Below are 13351 nucleotides of genomic sequence, written 5' to 3'. Positions count from 1 at the left end.
AAATTGTCTTTTCCTTTTTCAACTTTTTATTATCAAAAAATTTCAAAAATATGGGTATTCTAGTCAAGAACAGGATTCAATAAATGTTGATGAGAATTAATAATTTAAATATAAGAATTAATGAGAGGGATTTGAATGAAAAGAAAAGTGGCTGTTCATTACATTTCTATCCTTACAATTAGAGAGGGACCAAATTCAAAAACTGATTTATTTTAATCAAACAAAAATTCCACTCTCATTCACACTTTTAATAGTAATATTATATATATATATATGTTTCTAATAAAATTTACATTATATTTTGAATATACTCCTGAATTGGGCCATAAAGCCCAATAAAAGATATCCACACAAGATGTATTTATAAATTCTTTCAAATATGACCAACTCGCATAAGTCAGAACCAACTAAACCTAAGCGCAGTTAAAGTGTTGGTTTAAACTTGCGTTGGGCCTAAATTGGTAAAGTCAGACTTGACCTCGGGTTGAAGCCCAAGCCCAAACTTTGCACGTATGGCCTGGGTTGACCCTCAACCCGCCTACGTAACCAACCCACTTTGTAGTGTCGATAGTCTTTTGGGAGAATGACTGTTCAACCCACTTTGTAGTTTTTTTTTTTTTTTTTTTTTTTTTTTTTATGTTGTCCCTAATCCATACCCGTTAAATATGGGTTTGGTGCAAACCGTAGCAGGTACTCAGGAGTCAGGTCTCAGGTAGGCCCGTAGACCCCCGGAAGGTGCCGCTGGTGAACGGGATTACGGCTCTGGAGTCTGGACTAATCAACGGTCGATCAACAGATGTAGAAGCGAAGCAGGGGTCTCTCCTTCTCTCTACCCTATTTACTTGTTGGAGAGAAGACGATCGGTGCTTGTCAAGTCGATTATGGAGTCGCTTTCGTCTTCCTTGGTTCCTTCTTATTGGGACTATCTCGTCCTATATTTTCTCCGCCCAATTCTTGCTGTTGCTTTTGCGGTGTCCTTGCTGCTTTTGGGTAAAAGTCCACAACTCTCCCTCTGCTTGGTTATCAAAATTTCAGTTTTCTGTCAAAAGGTTGCTTTTATTTGTTTTTTGGGTTTCTGAGTTCGTGGGATAATCTCTTTTGATGATCTGGGCTGGTTGAAAACTCTTATCTTTGAGGTATGCCTACGATGTTCTTAACAAATTCTCTTATTGGATGTAGGTTGGTTCTTGGCGTGGAAATTGGTTTTGGTTCACGTTCCCCTGGTACGAGAGGTTTGTGGTTTGAACAAGAAGCCTAAAAGAGTCAAGCCCCCAACTCGTCGGCTCTCTCGAATCTACAAAAGCATGGATTCTCGTAATTCGGCTTTTGGGTGGTAATTAATTTTCATTCCATTTTGTTTGTCTTCTCTTTGGTTAGTAGCTGATGATGAATGTCTTTCTTTAAGTAATACATTTGAGATTAAATTCTCATAGTCTTTAGTGTATTTGTGTTATTTGATTTTCTAAATTTTTGAAAAAAAAAGATCACCTGCTAATTATTCAATAAAATGCTAGCATGGAAATTTCCGGTTGCAGTTTTATTAACTTTCGACATAAAAACGAGTTCTTTATGTCCTTGAGTGCTGTTTCTGGTTCTCTTTCGCTCAATATGTGTCTTTCCTTGGGTATACTGAAATTATTAGATTGCCTTATTTAGACTCAAACTTAGGTGTTAAATTTACTTCCTTCTGTACCAAGGGCCACTGCTGAAGATGATACTGTGTGATGGTCCAGGTAGGCAGCTAACATTACTATCTATTTTGAACAATAGATGCTATTTATGCAGAGGACATTGTCCGTCCAGGACATTAATTTTCTCCTATTTTCTCTATTTTTGTTTTCTTATTACTTGAAGCCAAGATCGTTCAACCTAAGGGCTTCCCCTCTTGATTAGTGATTTCCATGCTTTATTTGAGCTTGGCTGTCCTATCTCAACAAATTTATTCTTCTATGTATAATACCTTGCTTTTGTATTTATAAATTCAAGCGTATCCATTGACAGGTAAATGCTCCTCTGATGGTGAAACAGGAAGAATGCCTAAACGTGTAGTTATGTACTTTTTAATAGGCATGTAGGGAAGGACATGGTTCAAGTGACTAGGTAGTCCATCCATTGGGAATAATAAAACTCATAAGTTTGATGAATATAGTGAAAATTTTCTGCATATAGTCAAATGAAATATTCTAACAGTTCCAAGAGTTATATATAGAACTACAAATATTTTATTACCAAAAAAATAAAACTACAAATATGTCAATCACTTTTTCTCTAATTTACCCAAACAGTGTCTGTAAGAAAACCTAATATACAATGCATTTCATAGAATATTGGACAAGAAAGAAGATATTTGAAACATGAGTTAATTTTTTCTCTATTCCTTTTTCTTTATGGAAATTTGATTTCTTTTTACTTTTCCATTTCTTTTGGGTGATTCTTAAAATGCATACCGCTTTAAAACCTTTTTTTGATCAGTAACCAGTGATGATTTTATTGATGATAAAATATGCAGTATATATTTACAGTTACAGATTATGCAAGTGTCTGTATATTTCATACAGGATATATTGGAACTAGCCCACTGCTCCTAATAGAACCCTAAAAGATGAAACAAACAGAAAATATCCTTTGGGCTATTAGACACCCACTTGACACCAACATTTGTCTTCTAATTCCCTCGTAGGCTAGGGAATAAGCAGCAGAATTAGCAGACTGAGGGACACTTGCCCCTTTTTACTTATATTTCTTTCTCTATAAACTCCTCATTTGCCTTCAAATCCTGGTTGCGTTGCTTATCTTGTTTTAATGGCATTCTGTGCCTCTCTGTGTATGTCATGTTCCTCATATCAATCAATAAGCATACTCCTGGAAAGATTTACAGAACAAAAAAAAAAAAAAACAGAAGAACAAGAAAATTGATTTTGTGTCTGTTCCAATGGATTTGCCCTGGAAAGACTTATTTTTTCCCAATTTGGTTCTCAACAGGAATGAATCAATAGTGCCTGAAGAGAGGAAGGAAGCTACTTAATTTCTGGAAGCTGCCTTTAACATCATCTAGTGGTGAGTGTTTCTCCCTTAATGAATTTATTACGAGGCAAATGTAAAATTTTATTGAAGCAGGTAAAAAATATATTGTTAAAGAGATGTACACTGAATGTGAAGTTTTCTTATTCTCCCTAAACTATTCAACTTCAGGAAGGTGTTGCAATTAATTGTGTCACAAATTAGCTTTAGGCTTTGTGTTTTCTTGTGTCTGTTCCAATGGACATTCTCATGTTTTTGTTTTCTTGTTTTCTATCTTTAGGCTTTGTGTTTGTTCAAGCTCTCTCCTTTGGGCCTTGATGATTCTGTCCTTTTGTTTTCTCTTCTTTATCTTTTGAAAAATTTCACTCATTAACTAATAGAAAAACAAAATACTGATGAAAAATGTATGTGATATTTTCTAGCAAATGAAAGTGTATTCTATGCCAATTGTCAAGAGTTAAAAAGGAGAACTTCAGTCAAAATTTGTTCTCAAATACTGCACTGATTGATATTCAGCCTAGACTAGTGTTTTAACAGTGCAAGGCACAAGAATAGTGCAAGGGCCTTCTAGCTGCAAGGTGAGGCATGCATCTTTTCAAAGCAAGCTGCAAGTTTTTGAAAAAAGGTTAAAAAAAGTAATGCATAAAAAAGTGAAAACCTGAATTTAAAAGAAATTAAATGTTTCAAAATGTTTATTTGCTCAAATTAAAATTCATATATGAAAATGTGGAAATGAAAGCAAGCATATTGTTGATCATACCAAAGTGCTTCAAGCACTCAATAATTCAAGCATGCAAAATGTTCGTTCTGTCTATTTATCTCCTAGTTGCATCACTTCAACTAGCTAATGTGATATTAAACATCTTGCATTTCTAATCCTTGGATATTGGCCTCCCCCTTGAGGCAAGCCCTAACAAGTTCATGTGGGGGTTTTGGGGCACTGACGTAATTTTTAGCTTATATATAAAGAGGTTGGTTTTGTGATTTTAGTTACTATTCATTCTATTCTATTTTAGTTATGATTCATAAATTCTATTTTAGTTACAATTCATTCTATTCAGCTAGTGTTATGCATCTTCATTCTTTTTAATATAAGACATGTTTCATAAAGAAACATGAAAAAAAGAGATCCCCTTGCCTCTTCTTCCTCCTCATCCCCCTCCTCTTAAGGAGGCTTAAGCCTCCTTGTACTCAAGAGGCTTCACGCCTCCAGGCAGTGAAACGCCTCAATATATAAGGCCAGTTGCTTCTTCTCCATGGAAGTTGATGATGATGTGATGTCACATCCCCACATGTGCACACAGAATAAAAAGGAAAATGTGAATGAAACTTTTTTGGCTCTATTAAATTGTTAATAATGCTGAACTATGGGAAGAGAGTTTGATTCCTTTTCTTTCCTATCATTGCCTGGTTAGATTTATCACTCTGTTAACTCGGTAGAACCAAAGAATCATTATTACTTGCTCAAGTCAAGGCATGTTCTGTTAGGCACAAAGACAGTGACTCACTAATCCCTATGCCAATGTGCACAAACATGCAGTTCTTACTTCTTAGATGACTAAGCTTTAGGTAATTGGTGCCGTTGTTGACTTGTTATGCATTTATGCAGAGTTTTAGACTATTCAAGTATTCATTCATTGATCTGATGGGGGATATAGTCATATAGGGGAACTCTTCCTGATTTTTTGTTTTCTTCTCTCTGATCCTTAAATTATATACTTCTTTCAGAAGCAGGGCCTTGGGTTGAATGAAACTCAGAGAACTGTAAGGATTTGCTTGTGTAGGAGACTGAGAAGGTCTCTTGTGTTTGTTGTACAAACAAGAAGACAATGCCCATTGTTGATCACCTGAATGCCATTAGACTGAGAAGGTCTCTTGGTTTTTGTGCATAGATTTGTTTGTTTTTTTTTTTTTTTTTTTATCAATACATAGATTTGTTTGTTTCTTCCAACTCATCTGTACATTGTACATTGTTTGTATCTATTAAATGAATTGTAACAGGTCGGAATCTTCCTAACCTCAGCTTCCATCATTCCATCTTAATCTCTTTGGCTATTAACTAGTTTCAGATTCTTTTCCTTCTGCAAATTGCATTTATTAGATAGAATAAAATAAAGGGTTAATTACTTATATACCCTATATTTGAGAAACTGCTCTTATGTATACCCTGAACTTTCAAAACCAACTTAAACAGTTAAACATGCCTTGTTGACCTTTGAAAGGTTAAATCTAACTGATAAAATGTAAAAGACAAAAATGACCTTAACTGTTTGTTAAAATTCAAAATATGCCCCCACTCTTCCTGTACAAGAAAAACAACCACAGCCATGGCAAATGATGATCCATTGTGCACTAACACCAGGTCTTCCCTGATTAGCCTAAAAAAGCTTGATTAGCTGAATGCTTTAGCTATTCGGCAGGCTGTGGGATCAATAATAATACTCCACACCAGTGATAAAATACATAGGGCCTGCAATCTTTCAATTCTCATTGTGGATCTCATGTATTTAAGTATTTTATCACCGGTATGGTTTGTGGAGTTACAGAAATGAAAAGAAAAAATTTAAATGGCCGAGTAGGGATATTGAGGTGAAGTACAACTGGGTGAAGAGAAGCGCTAACTCAATGGCTGATGGGTTAGCCAAGCAAAGGGCGCTTAAGGGATCTATGTTTTGGGCTAACTTTTAGCTTTCTTCTTTGTTCCTTGTTGTGGGGGAGTTAAGATAGTTTACCTCCCCTTTTTTGTACTTAAATTTCACAAATATTATTATTTAATAAAGCATCTTGTTACTGATAAAAAAAAGTATTTTATCACCGGTGTGGAGCACTATCATTGGATCCAAAGCCTGCTAGAGAGCTAAAGCGTTCAGTTAATCTGAATTCGATAGTCAGGTGCTTCTCTTGTGTCCGATGTTTTAACAGTATGACCTGGCTGTAAGGACCAGAGAAGGTAGAAATCTACCTTGCTCTATTGCTGTGAACAGTTATATCTGGCTGCAATCACTGGTGGGTCATCTACTTGATGAGGTCTTCATCTCCTGTCTGTTAGCCAGGTCTGAAACCAAACCTATTACAGCCCGTCACTACTAATGTTTTCATCGACCACTCCACACCTTTGTTGCCTCATTCATGGCCCGGTTCTCTATGTTAAGTCAGAGCCACAATCTCAGTTGCGGGTCTTCCTTGCACCCCCATTGAAAGTAGAAATTAGAAAAACGTCTTACTATGTGTTTGGTGTAGCTTCCGTTGGTATGCACCCCCATTAGGTGCTGCATCAGCGGAACAATGAATAAAGTTCAATCATTGGGAGAAGATCCCCCAATGGTTGGTATGCACATAAATTAAAACCCACTTTTATGAATATCAATGTATACGGATGAATATGATGGGAAAAATCATGATTTTTAAAAATCGATCTGAAGATCGAACCGGTTATCGGGTTGAACGATCCGACCATTTGAACCGAATGGTCGGCCTATTTTAACAAAAAAATAAAAAAATAAAAAATGGTCAAAACTGTTCGAATAGTTAAACCGCCCGGGTCAGCGGTTTGCTAACCAAAATTAATAGTTTTTGAAGAAATTTCGGTTTTGGGGAAAACTAAAACCAATCACCTGACCGGTTCCCAATTTTTCTGATCCGATCGTCCGATTTGATGCGGTTTTGACTACCATGAGAAAAATGCTAATTTGGCAATGACATAACGGCGTTTTAATAAACAACTATCACAAAATGCCCACAGAACAAAACACAGGCTTAATCTAACCTTTCATGCCAATAAGCGACAAAAACATTGGGGTACTGATGAAAGAGCTCATAGGATACGAGTGGAAAAGCTCAAAGGGACCCATTTTTTCGTCCCTCCATGGTGCAGAGGCAAGAAGCTCCTTAAGCAACAAGAGACCCATTTTCAAGTATTTAAATCAGATAAATTCTTTGGTCTCTCTTAATCCATGGCTATTCCACTGCTCAAATGTGCTTAGAAAATATCATAGAAGAATGGAAAGATAAACTTGGAATTATGAAAAAAATTAATGATAGCTATGAACGGCCCCAAAAGTTTGGTGGGATTTTTCTGCATTAAAATGGTCTGACTGTCTTCGGACCCTGAATTTTGCCAATGAACTGAATTCTATCTATAAGCTTAATTTAAGAAATTAAGCTGGAGGAGGTAGAACCACCCAGAATGCTGGTTGTGACATGGGATGTATTCAAGTCTTCGGACCCTGAATTTTGCCAATGGACTGTATTCTGTCTATAAACTTAATTTAAGCAATTAAGCTGGAGGAGGTAGAACCCGCCGGAAAGCTGGCTGTGACTTGGGAATTAGATATAGTGATCACAGTTTTGTGAGAATTTTTGGATACCGCATCCGTTCCCACTCTAATAGGACATGTTTATTAAAACCTTATAGGGTTTAGGACGGGTTTGGATTTTGACCTTAGAGTATTTGGTTACCTGAATCCAATTATATTTAATGCAGGTACCCGTTCTCGATACCCAATTATAAACTCGTATATATGTCCATTAAATATATCTTATATATTTATAAGAAATAAATAAATAATAATAATAATAATAATAATAATAATAATAATAATAATAATAATAATAATAATAAAACTTGAGAGAAGAATCAAACCCTTTCCCTTGTATCCTATCAATGCATCTTTAGCATTAGCCTACCACACTATTTCTACTTAAGAGGGGCATCACATTTTACTTGGACAATGTAAAACCAAGTGCAATATTCAAAATACTATAAAATGCAAAAAATATTGAAAAGACAATTTAAAGAAATGTATCTAAATTCTAGATATGCTTTTGTTACAAATATATGCAATGAAAAAACTAAGATACACAGCTCGAATAACTCTATACATAATAAACATATATTTTAATAGTTTATGGCTTTATGTAAAGTGTAACTTCCTCATAAAATAGGAAATGTAAGTTACTAGAGTATCCCAAAGAAAAGTTAGCATAACAAACTAAATTTCTATTATGATCATGTAAAAGGTTACAAAATTTAAAATAGATTATGTTTAACAAACGATGGTGATATATATGATTTATAAATATTAAATTCTCTTATGAAAGTAATCATAAAAAAAAGTCTCTTTGAGATTATAGAGGTAAAAGCATCTAGAGCTAATTTGATTATAACTAAAGACCTGAGTATTTGTAAATGGATATAATTTGGTTGTTTATCAATGCTAGGTTGGCAAGATAGTGTGGAGTGGTCAAAAACTTATGTTTAATTTAGGTACTTGGTTCAAATCGCTTTAGGCTCAGTTTGGAAAGAGTTTAAGGGTGTCCACAGTTTGGTTAACCAAACCATGGGCATATTTTGGAAACTGAACTGATGGTACCAGTTTTTCTATTTCTTTAAACCGAAATCAAACAGATACCACCGGTTAATCAGTCCACTGGTTTTGGTTTTTGATCGGTTCGGTTCTTCGATTTTTTGGTTTTTTATATTTATAATATATTATATAAATATATGTATAATATTATATTATAAATAATAAATGATATATAATATATTATAAATATAATATAAGTATATATTTATATATAATATATAGAAAATATGTGACATATATTAAAAATATATATATATATATATAAAATATACATATAAATATATATACCGATCGGTTCGGTTAAAAGTTAACCAAAAACCGAACCGGTCCTTCGGTTTTTCAAAAAATCCAAACCAAAACCGAACTAATCGGTTCAATTAACTGCATTTTGTGGTTCAGTTTTCTCAGTTCAGTTCGATTTTTTGGTTTTTCGATTTTTCATGAACACCCCTAAAAAGAGTACGAATACAAATATGTACAATACAAAATAATACAAAATACCAAGTTTTGCAATGGGATGGGATAATTTTCACATGTACCCATTGCCATTCTTTACATGGATGTTTCCTCAACCAATTGGCAAAGATTGCCTAGGCGTTGGGAAACAGGTAAGTATAACCACAATGCGCCATGATAAATATACGATTTGTTCAAACTGCAATTTGGAATAGTTTGACATGTACGTCTCTAGTTTGCTTTGCATAAAATCTCCCAAAAGGTTGCTTAATTTAGCTCTCTACCCACCAAGGCTTAAGCTTTAACCCCTCATTCTCTACATTTACTCTCATCAATTTGACTTCAGAATTGATTGAATTCATCTCCAATGGATGATGAAGAGGCTAACCAGAGTACAACGTGGATCCCAATCACCCAACTTAGCCAGGCCAACTCGGATTTCGCCTCTGCCCTGTCATTTCCAGAAGAGGTCTTTACCATTTCCAGGGTTAACTTTCACTCAATTCATTTCTTTCTTTATTTGGGTACCCATAACTGTGATTGAGACGTGGATGTGATGTCCTTATGTGCTGCTAGGAAAGGGCGTTCTTGATGCTTACAACCAGTGAAAGTGATGAAGAGGAGGATTATAGTAGGGATGATGGAGCTGATGAAGAAGATGGTGATGATCATGAGGATTTTGATAGTGATGAAGAAGAGGGGTTCTGGGAAGAAGATGATATTAATGGTAATTTGCATTTGGCTTCTTCTTGTGCAAATTGGTGTCGCAATGTCCTGGTGGCATTTTTGTCATGGCTTCTAAACAACTTATTTTCGGGTAATTTGTTTTTGAAAACACCCAAAGTTCACCTCAAAATTATAATTTAAATAAATTTCTTTAAAATACACAAACATGTTTTTAATAGGTATAATACATGTAATATGTAATTTTATGGAAATACCAAAACAAGGTTTAAACCCTCATTTTAGAATGCTCTATTAAATTGTGAATGCTATTGATAATTGGTCTGGGTTTCAATGGGGTTAAACCCAATTGGCCAATCCCAATCCTATTGATAATTGGGGCTCAAAATATAGACTGAGGCCCCAGTGGAATAGGGTCATATGGGTCGGGTCTGCCCAGTTGACCCGAGGTCAAAAAAGCTACCCTTGTTTGGCAGTCCAATGTTTAAAATATCGTGTAGATTGCCCAATATTCCTTTTTTTTTTATTTTTTTTTTCAATTTATTAACTACTTGAAAAAAAAGTTTGTTAGGGTGGAAATTAACATCTCAAACTGATAGTATCTCCTATTACCAAAAAACTGATATTATCTCCTAAACTCTCAATATTTTCATGATGAAAATGAGTTCAAGATAATTCCACTGATACGCTTAACATGCAAGCTAGAACAAAGATACTGTTGTGATTCATTATTTGAATGTCTACATTTAACAGATGAAGTTGAGAGCACGGAGGAAGAAAATAGCGACTATGATGGGGTAAACCAGCACCTTTATTTCTTTCGCTCAAATTCGTCATTTCCTAGGTCCAACCTGTATTTCAATTTCCGAACCAATGCATAGTTCATGGCCTGAAATGATTCAATTAGAGTTAGGCTTGGAGGGACCTGTTCGTTTTTTTGGACTTAAGGACCTGTTCGTTTTTTTTTGGACTTGGAGGGAGAAAGCTGGTCAATGGTATTTTAATTTCACTAGTCAAGATACCCATGTTCTCTTTTTAGTTTTATGTGGGGTTTACGGAAAATTTATTTTCCCTGAGTATTACTTACTGGGGAAGTGATACTCATCACCCAGGTGTAAATAATTTTTCCACTTGGGGAAAAATAGCTAATACTTCGATGAAACAAAATTGCCTCTTTTAATAATGACTTTTTATGACTAAAATGTCCATTATCTAATTTATTTATAAAATAAAAGAACATGAGTAAATAACTTCCCGAAAAACATATAAAACTAATAATAACCCGAGGAATCCACATATTAGTGGCTAGAACTTCAACAAATCCACTTTTAGGTTTTTAGAGAATCATCTTCTCCATATATATTTTCTTCAATTTAGCATGAAGAAAAATGTATGATAATCAATAAGAAAACAAATAATACTCCTAATTTTCAGGTTTTTCACTTAACCTGGAAATTAGTTGAGCGACATAACAGAATTGTAAGATATGAACCGAGAGGTTGAATCTCTGTTCACAAAAGGACTAGTTAGGAAGAATTTAAAAGAATTCTATTTTCCTACAATTAGCATGGTTTAAAGTATCAATACATACAAACACACAAAATGCCTATTGCATGTTTTAAATAGGCGACACATTAAGGCCACATTCGCTTTTCGGTAAGGAAATGCTTATTTGGGTAAGTGCATTTATCCATGTTCTTTTATTTCTTAGGTAAATAAAATAATAATCATTTTAGCCATAAAAGCTCTATTATCAAAAGGGGCATTTTTGTTCCATCTAAATGTTGGCAACTTTCTCTAAATTGGAAAGTTAATTTACCCAGTAGTACGGTAAGTGATACCCAGAAAAATAAACTCTTCCTAATCCCCACATAAACCTGAAAAAAAAAACATAAGTTTCTTGGTCAATACAATCCTATTGACCAACTTTCCTCCCTCTCAAAATCCCAAAAACAAATGCCCCCTGCGATAAAAATTAATCCAATTTCAGTAATTGAGCCAGGAAACTTCTAGGAAGGGTAATTCCATATATTTAGTGTTTCAGTGTCCTTAAGATACCATACGATATATCCAATTTTGATACTTTGAACCTTGATAATTAATACCCACTTTTCAGAAAATGTTTATTTTCCACAACCATTTTAAGTGCAACAACACATTATATACCTTGCATGCTAAAATAAGAAATTCTCTGTACGTAGGATACCGGAGAAGATGATACCGACCAAGATGAGTTTTCATATGAGGTTAGTGTGATGATGGCTTCTCTACTCGGACCGGACATAAAACCAGAATGCTCACTGGGTCACAGTTTTACTGGTTAATCAGGCGGTTAGCCCATTCAAACTGTGAAATCAACCATCTGGTCCGGTCTGACTCTTACAATTACCATCAGCACAGAGAGAGATATCAACCAACGGGTTATTTGCAGGGATTGATTTTGCTTGGAGAGATTCTTGGAATGAATAGAGGATTACCAGCAGATGAAGTCACTAAATTCTTGCGTCCCTGTGAATATAAGATAGAGTGCAAAAATGGTCTGGATCGGTAAGTCAAGATTGGTATATTTTCTAACTTCAGATTTCAGAACCATGATCATGGACCATCTTTCTTACTTGACAAAATGGGCAGGTGTGTGATATGTCAAGTAGACTATGAAGAAGGAGAATCACTAGTTTCCCTTCCCTGTGAACATCCCTACCATTCAGATTGTATAAGCAATTGGCTTCAAATTAAGAAGGTAGTTAACTACTTATTTTCAAAAAAAAAACTTTTACAAAGTTCAAACTCATTGTGTTGAGCCAGTTTATCATAAACCTTTGCAGGTTTGTCCAATATGTAGCACTGATGTCTCCTCACCACCCCTTGTAAAGGACTAAATATGAATAATGTTCTTTTTTTGTTCTTGTTATTTTTACTTCATATTCTTATTGTTAAAATCTAGTAACTGTATAGTGGATTCACACTCTATCTCCAAGTAAAAACCAGAAGGAAAAAAGAAAGAAAAAATAATAATTAAAGGGAGAAGTTGATGTTTGGTGGTTGTTCAATCCAAATTAGCTTGATGACTGGTTTTCATTCATTAATAATTGTCTTGGGCTACAAAAATATATAGAAACTAGGCATTATTAACATTGCTTCTTGAATGACTCAAGTATCTCAGAATTTACAGATAAAGCTGAAAAATGGATTCAAACAAAGAACACATTTATGTGAAAACCTATAGTTCTTGGCATGAACAGTGGATTTGGGGTTACATTATCCAAGTTGGATTCAAACATAGAACATAATCATGTGAAACCTGTACTCCATGAGTCCATGGCAAGAAGAGTGATTTTAGAGTTATATTGATCCAAGTTGATTGAACAGGTTGAACCTATGAGGCTACGATGGTCATAAGTAAGAGAACTTATACCAACTGGACATAAAAGTAAACAGGTACTCTTGTGCAAATACACGGGTTATGGGATTTCACTTTTTTCCTTTCTAAACCCCCATGATCCACTGATCCAAAGTAGTGTTGGTCTTTCTCTTAGAGCAAGTTATTTTCAACAGTAAAATATGGTCCTAGGTTCTCGACAGAGCAAGACTGGATCAATATCTTTGCAGTTGAAACCAAGGTTTAAAATATTGAAATGCTCGATACGCTGGCGTATCGGGCATTTTGATACTTGTTTTTTACTTTTTTTTTATTTATTTTTTTCAAAACTGGTTCAGGGGAGCCGGTCTAGGATCCCTCCATCCCTTGAACCGGTCAGACCCCCGATACACCCACTGTATTGGCCGATATGGGCCAATACGTAACGATACTTTGAACCTTGGTT

General features: G+C 34.9%; 2 protein-coding genes across 2 annotated transcripts; both read left to right on the top strand.

Annotated features, from left to right (window-relative positions):
* The first annotated feature begins 677 nt into the window (after positions 1-677).
* On the top strand, positions 678-5099 carry LOC104588715 (uncharacterized). Its single transcript, XM_010246755.3, has 4 exons — positions 678-990; positions 1180-1333; positions 2983-3057; positions 4750-5099. The coding sequence occupies exons 1-3, from the start codon at positions 882-884 to the stop codon at positions 3023-3025; spliced, it is 306 nt and encodes a 101-aa protein (XP_010245057.1). The 5' UTR covers positions 678-881; the 3' UTR covers positions 3026-3057; positions 4750-5099.
* Positions 5100-9136: 4037 nt separating this feature from the next.
* On the top strand, positions 9137-12364 carry LOC104588738 (uncharacterized). The gene is made up of 6 exons (XM_088887119.1): positions 9137-9312; positions 9420-9570; positions 10281-10324; positions 11729-11773; positions 11959-12074; positions 12159-12364. Exons 1-6 carry the CDS (start codon positions 9211-9213, stop codon positions 12325-12327), a joined length of 627 nt encoding a protein of 208 aa, XP_088743245.1. The 5' UTR covers positions 9137-9210; the 3' UTR covers positions 12328-12364.
* Positions 12365-13351: the final 987 nt, after the last annotated feature.

Source organism: Nelumbo nucifera, chromosome 5, assembly GCF_055504915.1.
Source record: "Nelumbo nucifera cultivar China Antique chromosome 5, China Antique-T2T, whole genome shotgun sequence".
Classification (NCBI taxonomy): Eukaryota; Viridiplantae; Streptophyta; class Magnoliopsida; order Proteales; family Nelumbonaceae; genus Nelumbo; species Nelumbo nucifera.
This window is presented reverse-complemented; position numbering and strand designations above follow the sequence as displayed.